General features: G+C 36.8%; 4 protein-coding genes across 5 annotated transcripts; 3 read left to right on the forward strand and 1 right to left on the reverse strand.

Annotated features, from left to right (window-relative positions):
• Window positions 1–1834: 1834 nt before the first annotated feature.
• On the reverse strand, window positions 1835–2921 carry LOC147790427 (uncharacterized). The gene is made up of 3 exons (XM_087128685.1): window positions 2711–2921; window positions 2317–2601; window positions 1835–1839 (listed from the first exon to the last, which is right to left on the reverse strand). Exons 1-3 carry the CDS (start codon window positions 2919–2921, stop codon window positions 1835–1837), a joined length of 501 nt encoding a protein of 166 aa, XP_086984811.1.
• Window positions 2922–5266: 2345 nt separating this feature from the next.
• Window positions 5267–6409, forward strand: LOC111804830 (F-box protein CPR1-like). Its single transcript, XM_023689628.2, has one exon. The coding sequence runs from the start codon at window positions 5267–5269 to the stop codon at window positions 6407–6409; it is 1143 nt and encodes a 380-aa protein (XP_023545396.2).
• A 2592-nt stretch (window positions 6410–9001) lies between these two features.
• LOC111805439 (uncharacterized) lies at window positions 9002–12744 on the forward strand. The gene is made up of 4 exons (XM_087128617.1): window positions 9002–9643; window positions 9891–10034; window positions 10566–11095; window positions 12068–12744. The coding sequence occupies exons 1-4, from the start codon at window positions 9031–9033 to the stop codon at window positions 12683–12685; spliced, it is 1905 nt and encodes a 634-aa protein (XP_086984743.1). The 5' UTR covers window positions 9002–9030; the 3' UTR covers window positions 12686–12744.
• A 1943-nt stretch (window positions 12745–14687) lies between these two features.
• On the forward strand, window positions 14688–19218 carry LOC111805438 (myosin-binding protein 1). 2 transcript variants are annotated; one of them, XM_087128604.1, is made up of 4 exons: window positions 14823–15155; window positions 15607–16961; window positions 17231–18758; window positions 18843–19218. In XM_087128604.1, the coding sequence occupies exons 2-3, from the start codon at window positions 15692–15694 to the stop codon at window positions 18712–18714; spliced, it is 2754 nt and encodes a 917-aa protein (XP_086984730.1). In that variant the 5' UTR covers window positions 14823–15155; window positions 15607–15691; the 3' UTR covers window positions 18715–18758; window positions 18843–19218. The 2 variants fall into 2 exon arrangements, with proteins under 2 accessions (XP_086984731.1, XP_086984730.1); XM_087128605.1 differs by lacking the exons at window positions 14823–15155; window positions 18843–19218 and adding an exon at window positions 14688–14806 and having other exon boundaries at window positions 17231–18833.
• Window positions 19219–21100: the final 1882 nt, after the last annotated feature.

Raw genomic sequence — 21100 nt, forward strand, 5'->3', positions numbered from 1 at the left:
CAATACGAAAAATGAGAATTTTGAAGTCGATCAATCAGACAAGAACGATGACTTAGCTAGAAATCCATCGACTCCCTTCGCGTTGCTAGAAATCCATCAACACATGCAACTTTTCTCTTTTTAAATGGACGGTTACATCCCTACATCAAGATTTTTGAGACTAAACCAATTTTATGATTTATAAATATATTTTTTAAAACATGTGACTAATTATTTAAATGGGGATTAAATATCTTAATAACATGTGTCTAAATATATAAATATAAATAAAGTTTGCTCTCAATTTTTATTTTTTATTTTTTTACAATTTATTTCTTTAATGTAAAACAAAATACAGATTCATAAACAAAACTTTCAATTGAACGATCATCCAGATTAGTTTAGTTTCTTTATCTTTGATCGTCTAAATCATCCCTCTTTTGTAACCTCAACCTTATCTCATATATTGTATAAGGTGGAATAAATTATATTAAATGTGATATATTTATAAATCTTATATAATTATAATAATTTTTTAATAAAACAATAAAAAATAAAATAAAACGGATTTATGTATAAACAAACTTGAGTTTTAAATATTCATATCCGATTTAAATAAATTTAAAATCTTACCTAATTGTATAGATTAAATTAGGTGGATTGAATTTTTTTGAACACCTCTGAAAATAAAGGTAAGATTATGATTTTTTTTTTCTCAATTAAATGTATTTGATATATATAATCTAATAATTAAATGATCGATAATTATTTAAATAGTTGAGATAGGAAGAATAGAGTTCCAATATCAAAGAGGAGAGGTGGAAGAAGAGTAGGAGTTTCGAGATTTTGAATGAATCCATTGTTGCTTTTTATTATACATTGGAAATGAGTGAAAAAACGTTCAAGGTTTGGGAGACCAAGGAGGCTAAAACTGGTGTTGTATTGTAGTCAAAGCTATAGACAATTGGTCCTATTTTTGGAATTGAGGAGCGGTTTTTATTTTTGAGCTCCTATGAACTTGGTTTAGCAAATTGAAATATGTGGGACTGGATCCGGGTCAGGCAAACGACCTAGATGGACCCTCCCTCTTTATTTATTTATTTCTTTTTTCTTTTCCTCCTTCATTCTTTTCGGGCATAACATTTTGTCTCTCTTTCTTTTCCTGTCTTCTTGTTCTGTTTCCCTCACTTGTTCTGTGGTTGTCGTATTTTGTCGCACTTGTTGGTATAGGTCAAAATTTGGGTTGTTTTCTTCAACAAAATCGTAGATCGTCCTCTCGCGAACCTTGGATCTAGAAAACCTCAACCAGCCACCAACCCGCTCAACATCCGCTCTCACCCCCTCAACCAGCCACTCGTTTCCCTTTTTCTTTTCTTTTTCTTTTTCATTTTTTATTTATTTACTCATTCCTCTTTTGGGTATTACATCTTTCTACTATGATTTTCCCCTTGTTTTGTAGGCTCAGTCGATATGTGATGAAATTTTTTAGTTGTGACGTTGTTTGATTCATTTTTACTAACTAATTGTGTTGATATTTTGGATGGATGCTTTAAGGGTCCGAAATTTTCTACTTAATTTAAGGTCGTTATTATATACATACCATAAATATTGAAGGTGGAAAACATCATTTAAATTCTATAAAACATAATTTTTATCTTAAAACACAACTATGGACTTACGTGTTTCGAAAACACCTTTAAAACGACACAACAAAAGACTAAATAAAATAAATAAACGTTTAAGTTAAAAACATCCCATTTTAGCCTAAGTCTAAGAAAATAAATACCATTATTGTATGCATGTGCCATGGTCTCGAGTTGTGATGCCGTCGTCAGCCGTACAAGAATGTATTGACTTAATCTGCAAAAAAAAATATAGTAGCACATGGAGTATTTAAAGAAATAGTTAGTAACTGACCATACTATTGGGGTTAATGAAGAACATGCGAATGCAATGATGGACCCTATCCTTTCAATCAATTTTCCTACGGTTACTATCCTAACCGGTAATTTGGACGTGTATCATATACTCTACACACAGCTCATACGTGCGAGTATAGGCTCACCAATCAGTTCGCATACTGCTGGGCTACTTTCCTTGTCGGGCGGGCATACTCTGGAAACTCCTTAGGCCGGACACCTGTTAGAACTAGTAACCGTTACGACGGCGTTATGCAAAACATAATGGATGTACGCGTCCGTACCCAAGTGATAGAATAGGGGTATTCCCAAATGCAGGAGCACACATAATGCATGAGATCTCCAATATTTCTACTTTTATTATTAATGAAAAATGAGTGCAAAAACAACAATGGCTTATCAATTCCAAAAAGAGGACCAATTGTCAAGAGCTTTGACCACAATACAACACTCCTATCAGCCTCCTTCCACATCTCCCAAACATCAAATATTTTTTCAATCATTTCAGCTCGATAATGGAAGACAACAATGGATCCATTCAAAATCCCGAAACTCCTACGCTTCTCCCATCCCTCCTCTTTGATATCGAAACTCTCCGGCAACGAAATTTTGCTAAAAACCTCTTTGCCCATGTCGAAAGACTGTAAAGCTTCACCATTTGTCTCATCATTTGTTTCTCGATGCGAATACCAGTAATATGTTCCTTCGTGATACAATTCAGATCAAGGCATCCAAGTTATAGAGGCATAAGAGTCATTATCAGGGGCTTCAATTTCTCTTCATCTATCTTTACTCAAATCATAAATTTCCACTCTCATATAAAGAAAAAATCCGAACCTTTCCAAAAACATGCACAACCCTAACTACTTTAAAATCTCTAGAATTTGCATCGTACCCAAATTTGATGGCGTCCAAGTACAACTCGTAACCATGGGGCTCACGGGGAGGTTCATTGAGGGGAAGAATGGATGGCGGAAGTTTACGACACTCTCCAATTAACGGGTTACAGAGAAAAACATTCATATTAGTACCAGAGACACAGACTAAGTCATGAGTGACTTAGAATGATCGTGAATTTCAAAATATTGAGAATGCTCATGGTATGGAAAATCCACATCGAGAACGGACGATGGATCAAGGGGAAAGTTGAGAATGGAAAGCCTGATTTCCTTTTTTCCAGACGAGTTCGTCACCACACGCTTAAGAAAAATGTGTTTGTGTTGAAGAGAATTTGAGAAATGTTTTGATACGCTTAAGAAAAATTATTTAGAACCATTTTAATTATAACGTTCCCTCTTTCTTTTTTTATTTATTCAACAAACACTCCTTCCTCTTCAGTCTCACCTTTTCATCTTGCTTTCGTCTTTCTCTTGGATAGAGTGAAAGAAAAGAAATAGGAAAGAAAAGGATTTCATATCCGAATTCAGGCAACGAAATTGTGAAACCAGTTCCGGAGTTCAAGCAAGAAGGTTCTGGTCAGTAGCTGATCAGCCAACCCATTGATACATACAAAGATATCGAACGGGAATTGCTAGAGAAAGAGGAATAGGGATTTCACCGGGAATGACTTGAGACACCGAACAACCATTTTAATTATGACGGTATAATTTTTGTATTTTTTTTCTTGATTCAATTTAATAGGGGTTAGACTCGCAAAATAAGTATTATGTTGTTTAATTTATAAAAAAAATAATAATATTTTGTCTTCCCTACTCTTGGCCGCACCCAATCTTTTCCACTCCTCCTCCATCCTCAAACCCTAAGTGCCTTTCTCTTTTCTCTCTCTCTCCTCAATCTGACCATGGATGTTCTGTGCTCCGATTTAAGTCCGTTCACAAGTTATGGTACGCTCTCACATTTCTCAAACTCTCGTAAACATAAATGCATTTTACTCAAGTGTATGGTGCCGAAAAACGCTGGAAAAGAGGAAATTATGCTCTCTATCTTCAACTTTTCCCTCGATTCATCTATGTCCGTTGTAGATACAGCCATTCTCACAGCCAAGTCTGTGTTGCCTATAATGGTGGGGATATTGTCCTCTGTAACCCAGAACTTCTTAAACACGCGTGGAGAATGATAGTAGTAGTCAGAGTACCGTCGCATTTAGAATATCTAATAGATCATAGATGGTGTGGATTCGGTCATAGAACCTCCATGAGATCAATTCAACCATTGGGACATTGCAATAACAAATAATATGTTTGGTGTTTGGTTTTCGATTGGAAGGTATTTATAAATAATAAAAAAAAATAGCTAAAAGGTTCGTGAGAGGACGATCTACAATATAACATTGCTATCCATACCACAGGCACCAACTATGGGAAGTTATTTTATGTTAATTTAATTGATTGTACCAATTTTATTAACCCCTAACACCAATTGCCCTCATGCTTTTAGATGTTCTATTGTATTTTGGTTTTGGTTTTGATATGAATCCAACAACTGATCACTTGTATGTACTCGAACGAGCAATTACAAAAAACAATACAAAGAAGATTCAAGTATCAAATCAAGAAAATAATGGAGTGACTGACATTGGAAAGTGATTAGAAGACTTGCCTAGTTGAACTACAATAAAGACAATTTATGAATGTCTTATTTTCTTCAATTTGTATTTAATAGCATTTATTAGTAATTTAAACCTTATTGTGTTAGGGTTATCTTGTGGGCCTATTTAGAGGCATGTAATATTCAATTCTGAAATCATGGTAGAATACGAAAACCTTGTGGTTGAAACCCTTTGGGTGGTATGTTTCTTTCAAACCTTGGTTTGATGTTAAAAATTGACTCATTGGATTAGCCATGATCACGCTAATTCTGGAGTGAGTCGTCTTGATATCTAAGAGTGATCATCATAGATTCCAAGTTCGATCTAAAAGTTATTCATCTTCTAATTAGCTCTTGGTTGGAATCAATCCGTTAAGTTAGCTTTCTCTGTGAACGTTTTGTAAGGATTCTAGAAGGATTTCTAACTTTACAAAATCCAGCATTGTTGGCGCTTATCAGGTTTAAAGTGTTGTTAATGTCTTGCTTTTCTCTGTTTAATGTTAAACGAGTTTGTTAAACGAGTTCATTTTTAAGTAAAATTACAAATTTAGTCCCTACACTTCTAATTTTGTATCATTCAAAATTAGAATTTTGTTTTTTTTTGTTTAATTTTGGGAATTTTAATAAGTATTATATTTTTTAATTTTAAAAGAAAAAATAATAATATAAATGATATGTTTGTCTACGCTACTCTCGGCTAAACCAAGACGACAGCCTTGATATCAGATTCCTTACCTAATTAACCGCGACCACGGCTTTAATATCACATTTCATTCCAAACCCATCATCTTTTTTTCTCTCTCCTCAAGACCTTTTTTCTAATGGCGGCCGAGATTGTCGGAAATAATCTCGAATTGACGATGGAGATTCTGTGGCATCTTCCACCGGAGACTCTCCTCCGATTTAAATCCGTTCAGAAGTCCTGGTACGCCCTAATCAACGACCCTCAATTCGTATCAAAACATTTATCAAATTCTCTTGAACACAAATGCATTTTGCTCAAGCGTGTAGTGACGAACAATGCTGGAGAAGAGGAAATTATGCTCTCTATCCTCAACTTTCCCTTCAATTCATCTATGTCGGTTATCGATCTAGATTTTCCATACGATGAGTATTCCCAGTATTATGAAATCAACGGTCATTCTCACGGCTTAATCTGTTTCGCCAGTTGTGGTGTGGATATTTTCCTATGTAATCCGGCAACTAGAGAGTTTCGTAAACTACCGCCGTCCATTCTTCTTACCACTAGACCTTCCTCTAATCCTGACACTCTTCGTTCATTAACGAACAACATTGGATTTGGGTACGATGCGAAATCTAGAGATTTTAAAGTTGTTAGGGTTGTGTATTTTTTTAACGATGCTATCCATTTTCTTTATTTTAGAGCAGAAATTTACGATTTGAGCAAAGATAGATGGAGAGAAATTGAACTCCCAATTTGTGAATATTCAAGTTTGATGCCTCGATTTGATTTGTATCATGAGGGAACATATTATTGGTGGGAGCGAGATGGGAGAGAAGGTGAAAATATACTGTCATTTGACATGAGCGATGAGCTTTTTGGCAAAATTTCGTTGCCCGAGAGTTTCAATAGGGAGAATTACAAGATTTTAGGGGTTTTAAATGGATCCATTGTTGTCTTTGGTCATGAGTGTGAAGTGAATAATGAAAAAACGTTCGATATTTGGGAGATGAAAAAGGATGAATGTGGTGTTATTTCGTGGTCAAACCTCTTGACAATTGGCCCGATTTCAGGAATTCATAAACCATTGTTGTTTGTGAGCTCGGATGAAGTTTTATTGGAGGATAACGAAGGACAAGTGGTTTTGTACAATATTAAAACTCAACTGATGAGCGTGATTCCATTGAAAGGCCAAGGCATTCCAAGAAGATGTCAAGCTACCTTTGTGACAAAAAGTTTGGTATCTGTAATGGGAGGAAATAATAGTATGAGTTATGTATGATGATGCATGTCTCGTAAACTCTATGAATGATATGTTATGCTAAGTTGCTAATTAATTATATTTTTAATTTGAATTTTCTATATTAATGAATGATATACTAAAATTAGTCCCAATAAATTATTAAATGATTATAAATAATTAATTATATTATTTAAAATAAATTTTTTATAAGTTATTTAATCCCAATACATTCCACCCAGAGCGTTAATATCATATCATTCACAAACTTAGACGGCGTAATTCCACCAATGGCGGCGATTCTTGGGAATCTCCTCACTATCGAGATTCTGTCGCGTCTCCTACCGGAAATTCTACTCCGATTGAAGTCCGTTCACAAATTTCGGTACGCTCTTATCAATGAACCTCAATTCGTATCAAAGCATTTCTCAAATTCTCTTCAACACAAACACATTTTTCTTACGTGTGTTGTCACGAACAAGTCAGGAGAACAGGAAATTATGTTCTCTATCTTCGACGTTCCTTTCAATTCATCAGTGTCCGTTGTCGATGTGAATGTCCCATACCATGAGCATTCTCGGTATTTTGAAATTCATGGTCATTCTCACGGCTTAGTTTGCGTCGTATGAATGTTTTCCTCTGTAATTTAACAATTGGAGAGTGTCGTAAACTCCTGCCATTGATTCTTCCCCTCACTGAACCTCCTTGTGAGCCATATAGTTATGATTTGTGCAGGGACGCTCTTGGATTTGGGCAGGAAATTATGTTATCGATCTAGATTTTTCATACCATGAGCATTCCCAATATTTTGAAATCAACGGTCATTCTCTCAGCTTAGTCTGTGTTACCATCGGTGGTGGGGATATTTTCCTTTGTAACCTGACAACTAGAGAGTTTCGTAAACTACCACCGTCCATTCTTCTCCTCATTGGACTTTCATGTGATCCCGACATTCATTGTTCGTTAACGAACGCCTTGGGTACGAAGCAAAATCTAGGGATTTTAAAGTTGTTAGGGTTATTGATTTTTTTGGACGATCATCGCTATTTTCATCATTGAAAAGCAGAAATTACGATTTGAGCAAAGATAGATGGGGAGAAATTGAACTCGGAACATACATTTTGGATGCTTCATTTGAGTTGTATCATGAACGAACATATTACTAGTGGGAGAATGATGATATAAATAAACTATATTGTCGTTCGAATTAACGTTATTTAATCAATCATTACCAATCTAAAAATAATAATAATAATAATAATAATAAAGTAATGTATGTTTTGGAATGTAAACACATTCCAAATTCAAAATTATTAATTTCCAAAAGCTACAAGGGAGGGAACAAAGACTTGACTAACAATATTGGAAATTTTTTATAAAGATTAGCTTTAATTACTATTATATTAAAATAAATAAGTAAAATTACAAAATTACCCTTGATATTATAAATTAATTATTCTATTAGTTTAGAAACTAAATTTATAATTTTAATTCTTCTAAATTAATCTTTCGGTAGTGAAAAATTCCACGTTCAAGATACAAATTACATCTCGGGAGTTGGGTTTCAGAAATTTCAATTTCATTCTCACGTAACTTAATCTTGTTCTATGTTTCAAACACGATATCTTTGTCTTTTCAAAATTCAAATTTCGTGTCGTTTTAAAAAAAATACTATTACGGAACAAAACATAACCTCTTTTGTCGTTATGATGTCGTTTCTATTGCTACGAATTCGTATGGTTTTTGTAAAAAGGAGGGGCCATTTTATCATTTATTAAATGAGGAAAATGTTTTTTATTTTTTTCAGAATTTTTATTTAAATAAAACAGACGAAAAAAAGATTTTGTTTTCATTTATTTCTAGCTTTATAGATTTGGTTTTCCATAATTATTTTGGTTATGTTCACATTTTTTTTTCTTTTATTTCTTGGCTTAAAATTAATTTTAAATTCATTTTCAAATTATGAATAAAAAATTAAATATTTATATAATTGAATTAAATCAATGGTTGAAATTTAAATCGAGAATAGGGTGAAAAACGAAACTAACGACGAAGTAAATAGCTATTTTGCATTTTAGTTTTGAACCATGCTTGTGAGTTTAGTATAAGACGGTTAATATAACCTAGGGATGAAGCTATACGTTGTTAGTACATCGGGTAGCATCTACTCATCTGTTCGATCCCTTATCTTATGCAGAAACTACCTATATTACTTGTATCTATTAGAGTATGGTTTAGGTTTAAACTAAGTTTCTTTTCAAATTAAATTTGTTTTTTTAAGTAATAAAAACTCGAAAATTAAGTATTTTTGGATTAGTACAGTATCGGGTTTAATAAATCCTTGAAAAACTTACCTACGAAATTACTCGTAAATGAGTGTAAAGCATGGTTTTATTTCAACGACTTTTTTGTCGAAGAAATTTCTTATTCACTGGTCATTCAAACAACAAACCGAATAATGATCCGAACTCTTAACCTTTCAATCAAATTTATAATGTCGGAATCCGACATATTTTGACTAAAACAACAAAAAAACAAGACAATTATTCAAACTTTGGAACTTTGGAGGAAACCCATTGGTCTAAAATTAAAGTTATTATAAGAGACAAACTCCAAATTGCCAATGGATTCCAAAAAATCATTAATTTTGTGTTTCTGAATCCATGGATTCGAATTTGTATGATTGTGTTACGTCCGGAGATTACACGGAATTCGTCTCTCTAATCGATGTCGTTCCTTCTCTTCTCCACCAGACGACGGTCCATAACAACACCGTCCTCCACCTCGCCGCGGCCTTCAACCACAAGAACATAGCTGAGGAAATCACACGGCGGCAGCCATCCATGCTATACGCTACCAACTCGAAAGACGACACGGCGCTGCATCTGGCGGCGAGGCTCGGGAGCTTGCAAGTAGCTGAGCATCTGATTGAGTGCGTGATGAAGGAGCGGAGTGGTGATGGTGGTGGTGGTGGTGGTGATCTGGAGGCGGATGATCGGAATATGAAGTTGGTGACAATGGTGAATTTGGAGAAGGATACGGTGCTTCACGACGCCGTGAGGAACGGCCACCGTGGGGTTGCGATGCTTCTGGTGAAGAATTGTCCGGAACTGGCGGCGTACTCCAATAAAGCGGGAGATTCGCCGCTGTTTCTGGCGGCGGAGAAGGATGACTTGGAGGTTGCGTCGGAGATTCTGAACGTGAATTCCAATTGCTTGTGCGGCGGAAGGGACGGCGCCAATGTGCTTCATGCCATTATCATTCGCACTCTAAAACGTAAGATTTTATTTTATTTATTTTTCAAATATTCAAAAAAATATATTTTTTTTAATTTAAACATAAAATTACTCAATTTTTTTTTTAAATGAAACTTTTAAATAATTTTTTTCGTATTTATTATTATTAGATTATAAATTTATTTCCCATTTGTATCTATATAATCTGAAAACTATTGAAAGAACCGCGACTATTTATAATTATGCTCAAATTTATTAGATACTTATAAATATTTAGAGATTGACAGGTTATACACGGAGTTTAATTGAGACACCATTTCGAGTGTATTTGGCTCTTCCAGTCTTGTATGCGAATCAGTTCCTCCCAAAACTGATGGAGCTGCCTTATTGCGAAAGAAAAATCACATATAAACTAGACCGTGGTCGAAAAGGTATTTTATATTCGCCTTTTCTTTTTGCTTTAAAAAACTATTTTCACTCATGAATTTCAAATTTTAAATTTGAAAATTAGAAAAACACTACTTTGTGAGATTCTACCGTCCCACATTAATTGGGGAGGAGAACTGTGTGAAAACCTTTCCATAACAAGTTGTTCTCCTAAGACACCAAGCGATGTGCCAGCGAGGAGGCTGTTCCCTGTAGGGGTAGACACGAGGCAGTGTACCAGTAAGGATGTTAGACTCTGAAAGGAGGTGGATTTAGTGGGAGTCCGTCCCTAAAGGAGGGGTGAATGAAGGGATGGATTGTGAGATCCCACAATTCCACGTTGGTAAACACCCTTGTATTATAAGGGTGTGGAAAGATTTAACTAGCAAACACGTCTTAAAACTTTGAGGGGGAAGCCCGAAAAGCATTAGGATCCCGATTCATGATTCTTTTAGTTCAAAAAAATCAAAATAAGAGAATCGAATCGAATCGAATCGAATCATTTCATTTCTTCTTACCCTTTTTCACATTTACAGATCTTATTCAAGAGCTATTGAACAAGTTCCCAAACATTCTAATAGAACCAGACAATCATGGATGGCTGCCTCTTCACTATGCAGCCAACCTCGGGTCCGAGGAAGTGGTGGAGCTAATACTAAAACACGAACCATCCTTAGCTTACACAAAAGACAACAATGGCGTGTCGGCCCTGCATTTAGCAGGTAAAGAAGGCCGCGTTGCCGTCCTCAAAACCTTCGCGAAGCTCTGTCCCGACAGCTGCGAGCTATCGGATTCGAGGGACAGAACAGCTCTTCATTTCGCTGTCGCCAACCGACAGGCCTACGCGGTTCGAAAGATGTTGGATTTGGCAAGCTTTCGGAACCTTGTGAACCAACAGGACATTGATGGCAACACACCCTTGCATGTTGCTGCCATTTCTGGTGACTTTGTTACACTCATGATGTTAGCTTCCCATCCGAGAGTTCATAAGAAGATTATGAACAAGGCTGGTTTCACTACCAATGACATTGTTCGATCCAGTCTCAACTTTAGTTGGTATCAAAAGGTACGATTTAAATTCAAATTCATGTTTGAACCCGTCCCAAGGTAGAGAAGATTTTTTTTTTTTTTCTTTCTATTATGAAATTTGATTTAAGATATAAAGAAATTTGTGAAATATATTTTGTTGTATAATTGTGAGATCTCACATAGCTATACGGTAGAGGAGAATGAAACACCTTTATAAGGGTGTGAAAACCTCTCCGTAACAGACGTACTTTAGAAATATTGAGAAGAAGTCCGAAAAGAAAACCCTAAAGAGGACAATATCTCCGAGTGGCTTGTTTGGGCTATTACAAATAGTATCACGTTTGGGTTGTTACAAATGGTATTAGAGCCAGACACGGGACGATATGCTAGTGAGGAGGCTGAGTTCTGAAGGAAGGTGGACATAAGGCAATGTGCCAATAAGAACGCTAGGCCGGGTGGATTTGGTGGGGGTCCCACAATAATTGGAGAAAGGAATCAGTCTCGGAGGGAGTGGATTTGGTGGGGTCCCACGTTAATTAGAGAAATAAACAAATCCTTAAGGGTGGACTTGGTGGAGGTCCCACATCGGTTGTAGACCGGATGAGTCTGGAAATGAGTAGATTTTGTGAGGTCCCACATTAATCGGAGATAGGAACAAGTGCCAGAGAGGACGCTGGGCCTGAATGGGGTGGATTGTGAGATCCGACATCAGTTGAAGAGGAGAACGAAACCTTAAGGGTGTGGAAACTTCTCTCTATCAGACCCGTTTTAAGAACCTTGATGGGAAGCTCTAAAGGGAAAGCCCAAAAAGCCAACCGATACGTTTTAAAAACCTTGAGAGGGGAAGCTCTAGATGGAAAAGCCAAAGAGACTCCAGTGAACTTGATAACTTTTGAGCTCGAACCATTACAGTTGATAACTTATATTCTATTTAAACGTTACGAAGATGGTACTTTTAATTCCACGTTTGTTTCTCATTCCTAACCCTTTCTCTAAAACATGCATGCAGTCTTTCAGCGTAGCACGCTTGGAGTTCAATGGAGCTGTACGAGGCATGCAACAAGTGCTAGCCAGGAAACCCAGAGCCAATTTGTTGCTTGAAGCAGGCGAACCAAAACCACATGTCACAGAACAAGGAACCAATGGAGCCAACATTGACAAACCCAGTACACAACAGAAGAAATCCCATATATGGAGCCAAGTGTCGGACGCCAATCTTGTCGTGGCGACGATTATCGCAACGGTAACCTTCAGCGCTGCGTTTCAGGTTCCGGGTGGATACAACAACAACGGTATAGCGACACTACGAAGGGCAAAACAATTTAGATTATATATGACATTTGATGCTTTATCTTTTGGGTTTGCGGCGGCATCCATGTTCGTTACGTTCTTTACGGGGTTGTTCGGGGTTGATGCCGGGTTCACTTACCCGAGAAAATGGGTGACATTCTTAACAGGGCTGTCTCTGTGGTTTATGGTGTTTGCATTCATGATGGGGACGAGTGTAGCTATGGATGAACACTCGAAGCTCGGAGGTCAGGCTCGGGTTCTGCCTTGCATTTCCTTTATTTCACCTGTGTTTTTCTTAGGGGTTTTGGCGGTCAACTGGTTTACTTATTTTCCTTAACGAGTGTATATGAGAGTGGGTACATGAATAAACCGAGAGTATATAAGAGCGATCTTGTAATAGCCCAAATTATAATGAAAATATATAAATAAAAGAAAATATACTGTTTGTGAAATTTAGATCTTATTTTAAAGAAAATGTTTTCTCGACCAAATTTGGTAGACAGTATATTATGCCTAGCCTATGTTGTGGGTCCACGTAGATTGATTTGGATTGCAAGAGATAGTTTACGACTAGCATCGAGTATAAATTAGTAACTTCAGCTCAGGCTAACTAGGTAAATGGCTCCAATTTTGGCTTAGTTGAAAGAATTGATTTATGTATGATGACACGGGTCCCATGTCCTATGCCAAACAATAATAGCCTACTTTATGGACCTTTTAAGCTCTAACTCTAGACACCCGAATTGACTTTCCTAGCCTCAGGGCCTCCTTCTCGCACCCTACTCATCTCCCAACATTTAAAAAACTACACTATTTATGTACTTGACGTGATTCAATATAGTTCTTATAGTTAGAGCCCTCGTACTTAAAATCTTAAAAGGGCAGTTGTCCTAACTGATCCACATCCTCGTGGATGTTAGGACCACCTACAGGAGGATCTAAAAGATTTTTATAGAATGTCCTATTCTTACTCGAGCTTTCCGATCAACCAATCCCCTTAGGACATCTCTATTTTAGGTAGGGTAAGGCTAATTTACACGTTCAGAAATCGAAATATACGAGGATATATAATCTTTATATATAATATTTACACCAAATGAGAAGTTACTATATAGTTTTTTAATCTTAATTGATTTATAAAAAATTAATTTATTTTGTTATTTGTGAAGTAGCATTTCTTAATTAATTAAACAAAAAAAAATATATGATAAAATCTGTAAAAGGAATTGTATTATTTGAGGCATTAAATAAAAGATTTAAAAAGTCATTTTCAACGGTCAACTCATTAGGGCAGCCAGGGGACTGGGCGGCCACGACTGCCCACGTTTGAATTCCAATTCTTAACTCACCCGCTTTTCACTTTCTAATTCCCACCGACGTTCTCATTGGCTGCAACTTCTAACCCAAACAAATCCCTATTCTCTTTACAACTAAACCTTTACGCTCATTGGACGGTCACGTCAACGTCACCTATTATATTATATTATATTATATTATATTATATTTTTTATTTTTTAGTTTAACATAATTGAAAAACTAAAATATAATTCAATTGATTAAAATATATATAATCGATAAGACATTTTTTTTAATTCAACACGAGAGTAGGGAATAAATTTACGTAGAATGTTATTATCCATAGATTTATGAGATTTTTCTTGAAAAAACCGTCTAGCTTTATTGTGAGAAGATATAACAGTTCAAGTTTATTGCTAGTAGATATTGTCCGCTTTGGCCCGTTACGTATTGTTGTCAATCTTACGATTTTAAAATGCATTTTCAATTAGAGATTTATGTTGGATGATGAAAGTCCCACATCCGGCTAATTTAGGGAATGATCATGGGTTTATAAACAAATAATACTATCTCCATTGATACGAGGCCTTTTGAAGAAGCCCAAAGTAAAGCCATGAGAGCTTATGCTCAAAGTGGACAATATCATACTATTGTGGAGAGTCGTGTTCGTTTAACATGGTATCAGAGCCATACCCTAAACTTAGTCGTGCCAATAGATTGGTAAATCCTCAAATGTCGAACAAAGGACTCCAAGAAAAAAAAAAGAAGTCAAGGTTCCTCGAAGGTACGAAGACAGTAAAAAATGACTAAGATTCCACAGAAGTCGAGTCTCGATTAAGGAGAGGCGTGTTTTGTTCGAGGGGAAGTGTTGGATGATGAAAGTCCCACATCGGCTAATTTAGGGAATGATCATGGGTTTATAAATAAAGTGGACAATATCAGTCGTGTTCGTTTAACGAAACTATATATATATATTTCATATGAAATCATTAAAAAAAAAAAAAGAAAAAAAAAGCGATAGAAAAGAAGAGGAGTAAAAAACTGATGGAGAGGAAAGGGAGAGGGAAGATTGAAGAACAGAGAGAAGAAAAGAAAACCGTAAAACAAGTGCGGCTAAAATTTCAACGATTCTCTCTGCTGTTCTTCCTTGAAATTTTAAAATGTATTTTTCTTTTTCTTTTTCATTTCTCTGTGGGATTAAGTTTTGGTCCATCGACGTCGTTTTTTTTGGTTTTCCCCTTTTAATCTGCAGCCGACTTTTTGGGCTGGTCGGCGTGCATTTCCATTTCCAATTTCTTTCCCCTTCCTTCTCTTCCATTTTCTTAATCCCAAAAATAAAATGTAAATTATTGCGTCCCCGATTGGTTGGATTGTTCAACCTTTTTGGTGGGCCTTTTGTTTTTAATCAGATTATACAAATAAAACTGTTTCTGGGTTTTGTTCTTTACTTTCTTCTCTCTATTGGGATCCCCATCATCTTTGCATCTCTCAATTTCTTGAAATTTTTATCGGTAATTTTCGTTCTGTCAATCTGATTCTCTTGTTTTTGTTCATGATTCTGCTATGCCCATGGGGGTTCTGATCCTTGAGTTCTTATGCTCTGTTTTTATGTGTTTCTTTCTTGATTTTGGCTCTGCTTTTTGATCTGGTGAATTTTCGTTTCATGATTTGTTTTATGCTGCTTTTTGATCGGATTATCTCTAATCTGAAGTGGGTCTGGGCTGAAATTTCTGTATGAGTAGAATGATTTGTGAATTTATGAATTGGGTTGACTCCATTGGTTGATCTCATATCAGGATTTAATAGCTTTTCCATTTGGTTGGTTCTTCTAATTCTTTGAACTTTTAACCAATCTGCCTCTGATTCAATGTGTTTATGAGAGGAGGGTTGTTTTCTTCATAATCTTGGTGTTTTTCTCTCTTTTTATGCACTTTTTGTTAACAATTCTGTGTTTTCCCACAGTTGATGCTTGATTGAGTTTCATTTTGGACAACTTTGGAGGATTCATTTATCCTATGAGCTTGGTTTTGTTGGGACATTGGCTGTAATGGGAACTTTATCTGTTGAAGCTTGTACTGGAGGAAGTCTTAGAACTTATTTGTTATCCGCTGTTTCTGAATGCCTACTGATTTGTATGCTGTTTTTGCACTCCATATTCTCATTTTTTATCACAAAATGTGCTCGGTTATGGAAACTGCGCATCCCGTGCTTGCTATGTTCGAGACTCGATCATGTTTTCGGCTCTGAGAAAAAGGGTTACCTTTGGACATTGATTTGTGGCAAACATAAGTTGGAGGTTTCATCTTTGGTTCTTTGTCACGCTCATAACAAGCTTGTGAATGTTCATGAAATGTGTGAAAACTGCCTCTTTTCATTTGCAACGATCAATAAGTTGAATTCTGAGACTTACAGATTATTGGTTGGTAAGCTGGGGGAGGATCCTCATTTTGGTATTGACAGTGACCCTTTGCTTGGGGATCAAAAACATTGTTCGTGTTGTGAGGAGTCGTACGTCCCAAGAGGGTTTGTTCAAACGTTAATACAGACCAGATCGAGCGGATTGAAGGCTGAGGATCTCAATGTTCCCTTGTCGAGTTCTATTGTTCCTTGTAAGGTAGATATCCAAGGGTCGTGTTGTGAGGAGTCATACGTCCCAAGAGGGTTTGTTCAAACGGTAATACAGACCAGATCGAGTGAATTGAAGGCTGAGGATCTCGATGTTCCCTTGTCAAGTTCTATTGTTCCTTGTAAGGTAGATATCCAAGAGTCGTGTTGTGAGGAGTCATCCGTTCCAAGAGGGTTTGTTCAAACGTTAATCCAGACCAGATCGAGCGAATTGAAAGCCGAGGATCTCGATGTTCCCTTGTCGAGTTCGATTGTTCCTTGTAAGGTAGATATCCAAGGGCCTCCAAGCAATCCTTTACCTCATGTTCAATACAAAGAGCTGAATATTACTTCAGACACAGAATCTGATGGAAATGGAGGCACTTTGGTGGTTGAAACAGCCAATTCGAAGGATGATCTCTCCCTTCAAGATGATAATATGGAGGCTAACTTCAATTCTCTGGCTAGTAATTTAACCTTGACGACGTTAGTCGAGCCAGCTTTGGCACCAGAACCATTGGTCTTATTAGGCGATGATGCACTGCCTCGTGTAGAACGTGGTGTCTCGATCGGGCACGGTTTGGATGAATCGACTCCAAAGCACGTCGAAGCTAATGACGGTTTCTCTTCACCAAATGATCTCCTTTCCCTTGACAATATGGTTCCTTCTTCAAACACAATAGTAACTTCTGTTGAAGCCGTAGAAGAAAGCTGTGAGTTCTTTACCCTCTTAGTTCTAGTTCTATAATTTCGCTTGCTTCATGAACTCGCATGACTCGGGATAACTAGGCAATATCACTGATGCAAATTGATGATATATGATCTTTATTGCTATGTAATGCATATTATGCAAAGATTACAAATACGAGTATAGGCTGCATCCAATCCGTCTCGTTAAGCAAAGCTTAACGAGCTTACGCCAATGCAACCAGATGAAGTTCTTTGTGATTATCACTAATGTATGTGTTTTTGATCATTGTAGATGTTACTAGAAGTGAAGAACACGAAACAAAAAGCAGGGGAACGGAGAAAGCGGAAATATCGCCAACGAAAGCAACGTCTGAAGAAGATACCGAAACTCAACCTGTTTCGCGTGACGCTGCTCAGATGGCACCAATATCGCCAACGAAAGCAACGTCTGAAGAAGATACCGATTCTCAACCTGTTTCGAGTGACGCTGCTCAGATGGCACCCAATACATTGGAGCTTGGTGATGCTTATAAGATAGCTGTAGGTGCTAGAGCAGGAAGACAATTGTCTGGTAAGCTTTCGGAACAATGGATTGAGAAGGATTCGTCAAAAGTTAGCGACGATCTGAAGCTTCTCATGACACAACTCTCGTTTAATCGGACGAACGACCAATCACGGGAAATGAGTCCAAGGTTGTCCATAAATGGGGACGATGTCTCAAACATCGTTGGGATGCAGATACCACAAAAAAGGATATCACTTGAAAGAAACGAGTCGAGCTTAGACTCTCTAGATGGAAGCATTGTGAGTGAAATCGAAGGCGAAAACGTTGTTGATCGGTTGAAACGACAGGTCGAGTATGATAAGAAGCTTATGATTTCATTATACAAGGAATTGGAGGAAGAAAGAAATGCATCTGCAATTGCTGCAAATCAAGCAATGGCTATGATTACTAGACTACAAGAGGAGAAGGCTAATCTTCACATGGAGGCATTGCAGTGTTTAAGGATGATGGAAGAACAAAGTGAGTATGATGATGATGCCTTACAGAAGGCGAATGATCTCATTACAGAGAAGGACAAGGAGATACAGGATCTCGAAGCAGAACTCGAATTTTTTCGGATTAATTTTCCTAATGCATATACAATAGATAATCTAATCGAGATGTCTGTGAAGGAAAGAGATATCGGGGTCGTTCATTTAGAGTCGAATCAGATCGGAACGATTGGTTATGGAAATCTGGTTGTAGGTAAACCCGATATCCACGAGAAAGTTGGAAGCGAAGGTGGTACGTTTAGCAATTTATTGTTAGAGTTCGAGGACGAAAAGATAAACATCTTGCAATGCCTTAAGAAGTTGGAGAATATGATCCATTTGTTTTCAATCAATGGGGTCAAGATGGATCTTAGCAATGGTGAATATCTTGGGACAGATGATCTTAAACTCGAAAATGGGGAAGATCATGCCAAAGACGATGACGATGACAATGACAATGACGATTGTCTTCCCTCACTTGCAAATCCTCCATTTGATAAAGAAAGTAACAAACTCGATCGTAGTGATAGGAATTCGTCGTCGAATACTGAAAGGGAAGATTTCGCGTTTCTAAGAAACGAGGTGTCGAAGCTTAACAAAAGGATGGAAGTGCTCGAAGCCGACAAGAACATTCTTGAGCATACGATCAATTCACTCATAAGGGGAGAGGAGGGGCTTCAGTTTGTTCGAGAGATCGCTTCCCTTTTACGAGAACTCCGAAAAATCGGGTTAAGAAGTTGATGGATGGTCTGGTGATATGGTTCAAAGAAGCCAACCATTCAAAAGTAAGTGAGTTTTACCATCCCAAGATGGTTTTATTGTTTGTACCGTGTCGTTTTGATATTGACGAAATGTTGTGTTACATCCAGGGGGGACGAGGGCGACGTCGACGTCGACCGAGCAAGGTTAGAATTGAGAAAACTGTACAGTTCCAATAGCTTGTTTTCTCGAAAGATATGAAGAATATAAAGGATTGTTTAGGATTATTTTAACTCATAATTTTGAAATATATATAGGAAAGTTCATTCCTTGGTTTGTGGTTTGTGGTTTGAATTGATGAGTTGAGTTGTTTATTAGTTTGTTGTTGATCTTCTTTCTTCTCTTTTGCAGTTCTTCTTTTTGTTTCCCATTTTTTTGGAGTGGATTGAGTGATTTGTTACAGTGTGAATATTTGTAACAGTTGTTGTGATCATTGTATTGGTTGATGATCCCTATGATTAATGAAAAGCCTTTTTGCTTTCTCTCTTTCTCTGTTCTGCAACTTTCTAATAGCGTTTGTGCAAGACTAGGGTGTTCAGGTTATATACTGTGAGATTCCATGTCGATTGGAGAGAAGAACGAGTACCAGTTGAGATCTCACATCGATCAGAGAGAAACTAGTGCCAGCGAAGACACTGAGCCTCGAAGGAAGTGGATTGTGAGATCCCACGTCGATTGGAGAGAGGAACAAGTGGTAGCTGAGATCCCACATCGAAAGGAGGTGGATTGTACTAGTGTCAGCGAGGACACTGGGCCTCGAAGGAAGTGGATTGTGAAATCTCACGTCGATTGGAGAGAGGAACAAGTGCTAGTTGAGATCCCACATCAAAAGGAGGTGGATTGAACTAGCGTCAGCGAGGACACTGGATCTCGAAGGAAGTGGATTATGAGATCCCACGTCGATTGGAGAGAAGAACAAGTGGTAGCTGAGATCCCACATCGAAAGGAGGTGGATTGTGAGATTCCACATCGGTTGGAGAGGAGAACGAAACGTTCTTTATAAGAGTGTAGAAACCTCTAGGTTTCGAAGGGGGTAGATTGTGAGATCCCACATCTGTTGGAAAGGGGGACGGAACATTTTTTTATTAGAGTGTGAAAACTAGAGGTGTACATTCAACCTAGCAACCCGACATCCCGGACCAACCCAACCCAAACTATAAGGGTTGGGTTGGGTTGGATCAGTATTTCAGGTAGGGTAGGGTTGGGTTCATTTTTCTGAACCCGAACTAAATCAGTTCGGTTTCGGGTTCATGGGCAAAACCTTCGGGTTGACCCGAGCCAAATAAAATATATAAAATGTATTAAGAATTCTTCTGTGTTAATGGGTTTGCCGTATTGAGTCCGTTCAAGAATATTTAGGTCGAATTTTTAAATTCTTTTTTTAGTAGTTTCTGTTTTTATTATTTTATTATTTTTAAAATATATTGTTTATTATATAATAAAAGATTTATTAATTATTATTTATACTGTATTTTTCTAATAATTTATACTGTAAGCATATTTCAATTAAAATATTTTTATATATTTTTTATTTTTGTTATATACAATACTCTTCCACTAATGGATTTATTGTTTATTTAATTTCATGATCTATCTTTGTATGTATTTTTGTTACTTTAATCGATTCTAAAAAATGATAATAATGTTAAACTAGGTTAATAGGTTACAATTTTCATTTATGTTTGTCAATAATTATAGACTCATTTATGTTTGTTTGTGAACTCTTCATATATTTTATCTAAGATTTGTATCCGAATAATTATAAATGGTAGATAAATAAAACTTTAAAAAAAAATTGACAACCCAACTCGAGAATAGAGGGTTGAGTTGGGTTGGGTTGTGAAAAGTTTCGAGTTGAGTTGGGTCACCAATCCAACCAACCCGAACTTTTGGGTTGGGTCAAAAAAATCCTCCAACCCGACCCAACCCGGACCATGTACACCCCTAGTAAAAACCTTTCCCTAGTAGACACGTTTTAGAAACTTTGAGGAGAAGTCCGAAAAAGAAAGCACAAAGAAGACAATACCTCTTAGTGATGGGCTTGGGCAGTTACCATAGGTAGTGTAGGATGTTTGGGGATACTCTTCACAATCTCGAGTTCAAGTCACGTATGGAAAACTTAAATTAAAAATCCTTGTTATATCTTGGTTTTTCCATGTCGTTAGCATGATAAAATCGATAATCGAGGAGGAACCTATTAGCGATCAGTAAAATTTTGAAACTTATTTAACCTATTGTTTTTTTTTTTACATACCCACAAAAAAGGTCAAACCTAAGTGTAATAATTGTAGAAAGAGTTGAATATAAGTTTATAAATATTAAATTAAATGAAAGAGAAGTTTGTCAACGAAGGGCTCATTTTAAGGTT

The sequence above is a fragment of the Cucurbita pepo genome, chromosome 11 (genome assembly GCF_057944985.1).
Source record: "Cucurbita pepo subsp. pepo isolate OVF chromosome 11, ASM5794498v1, whole genome shotgun sequence".
In the NCBI taxonomy this organism is placed as follows: domain Eukaryota; kingdom Viridiplantae; phylum Streptophyta; class Magnoliopsida; order Cucurbitales; family Cucurbitaceae; genus Cucurbita; species Cucurbita pepo.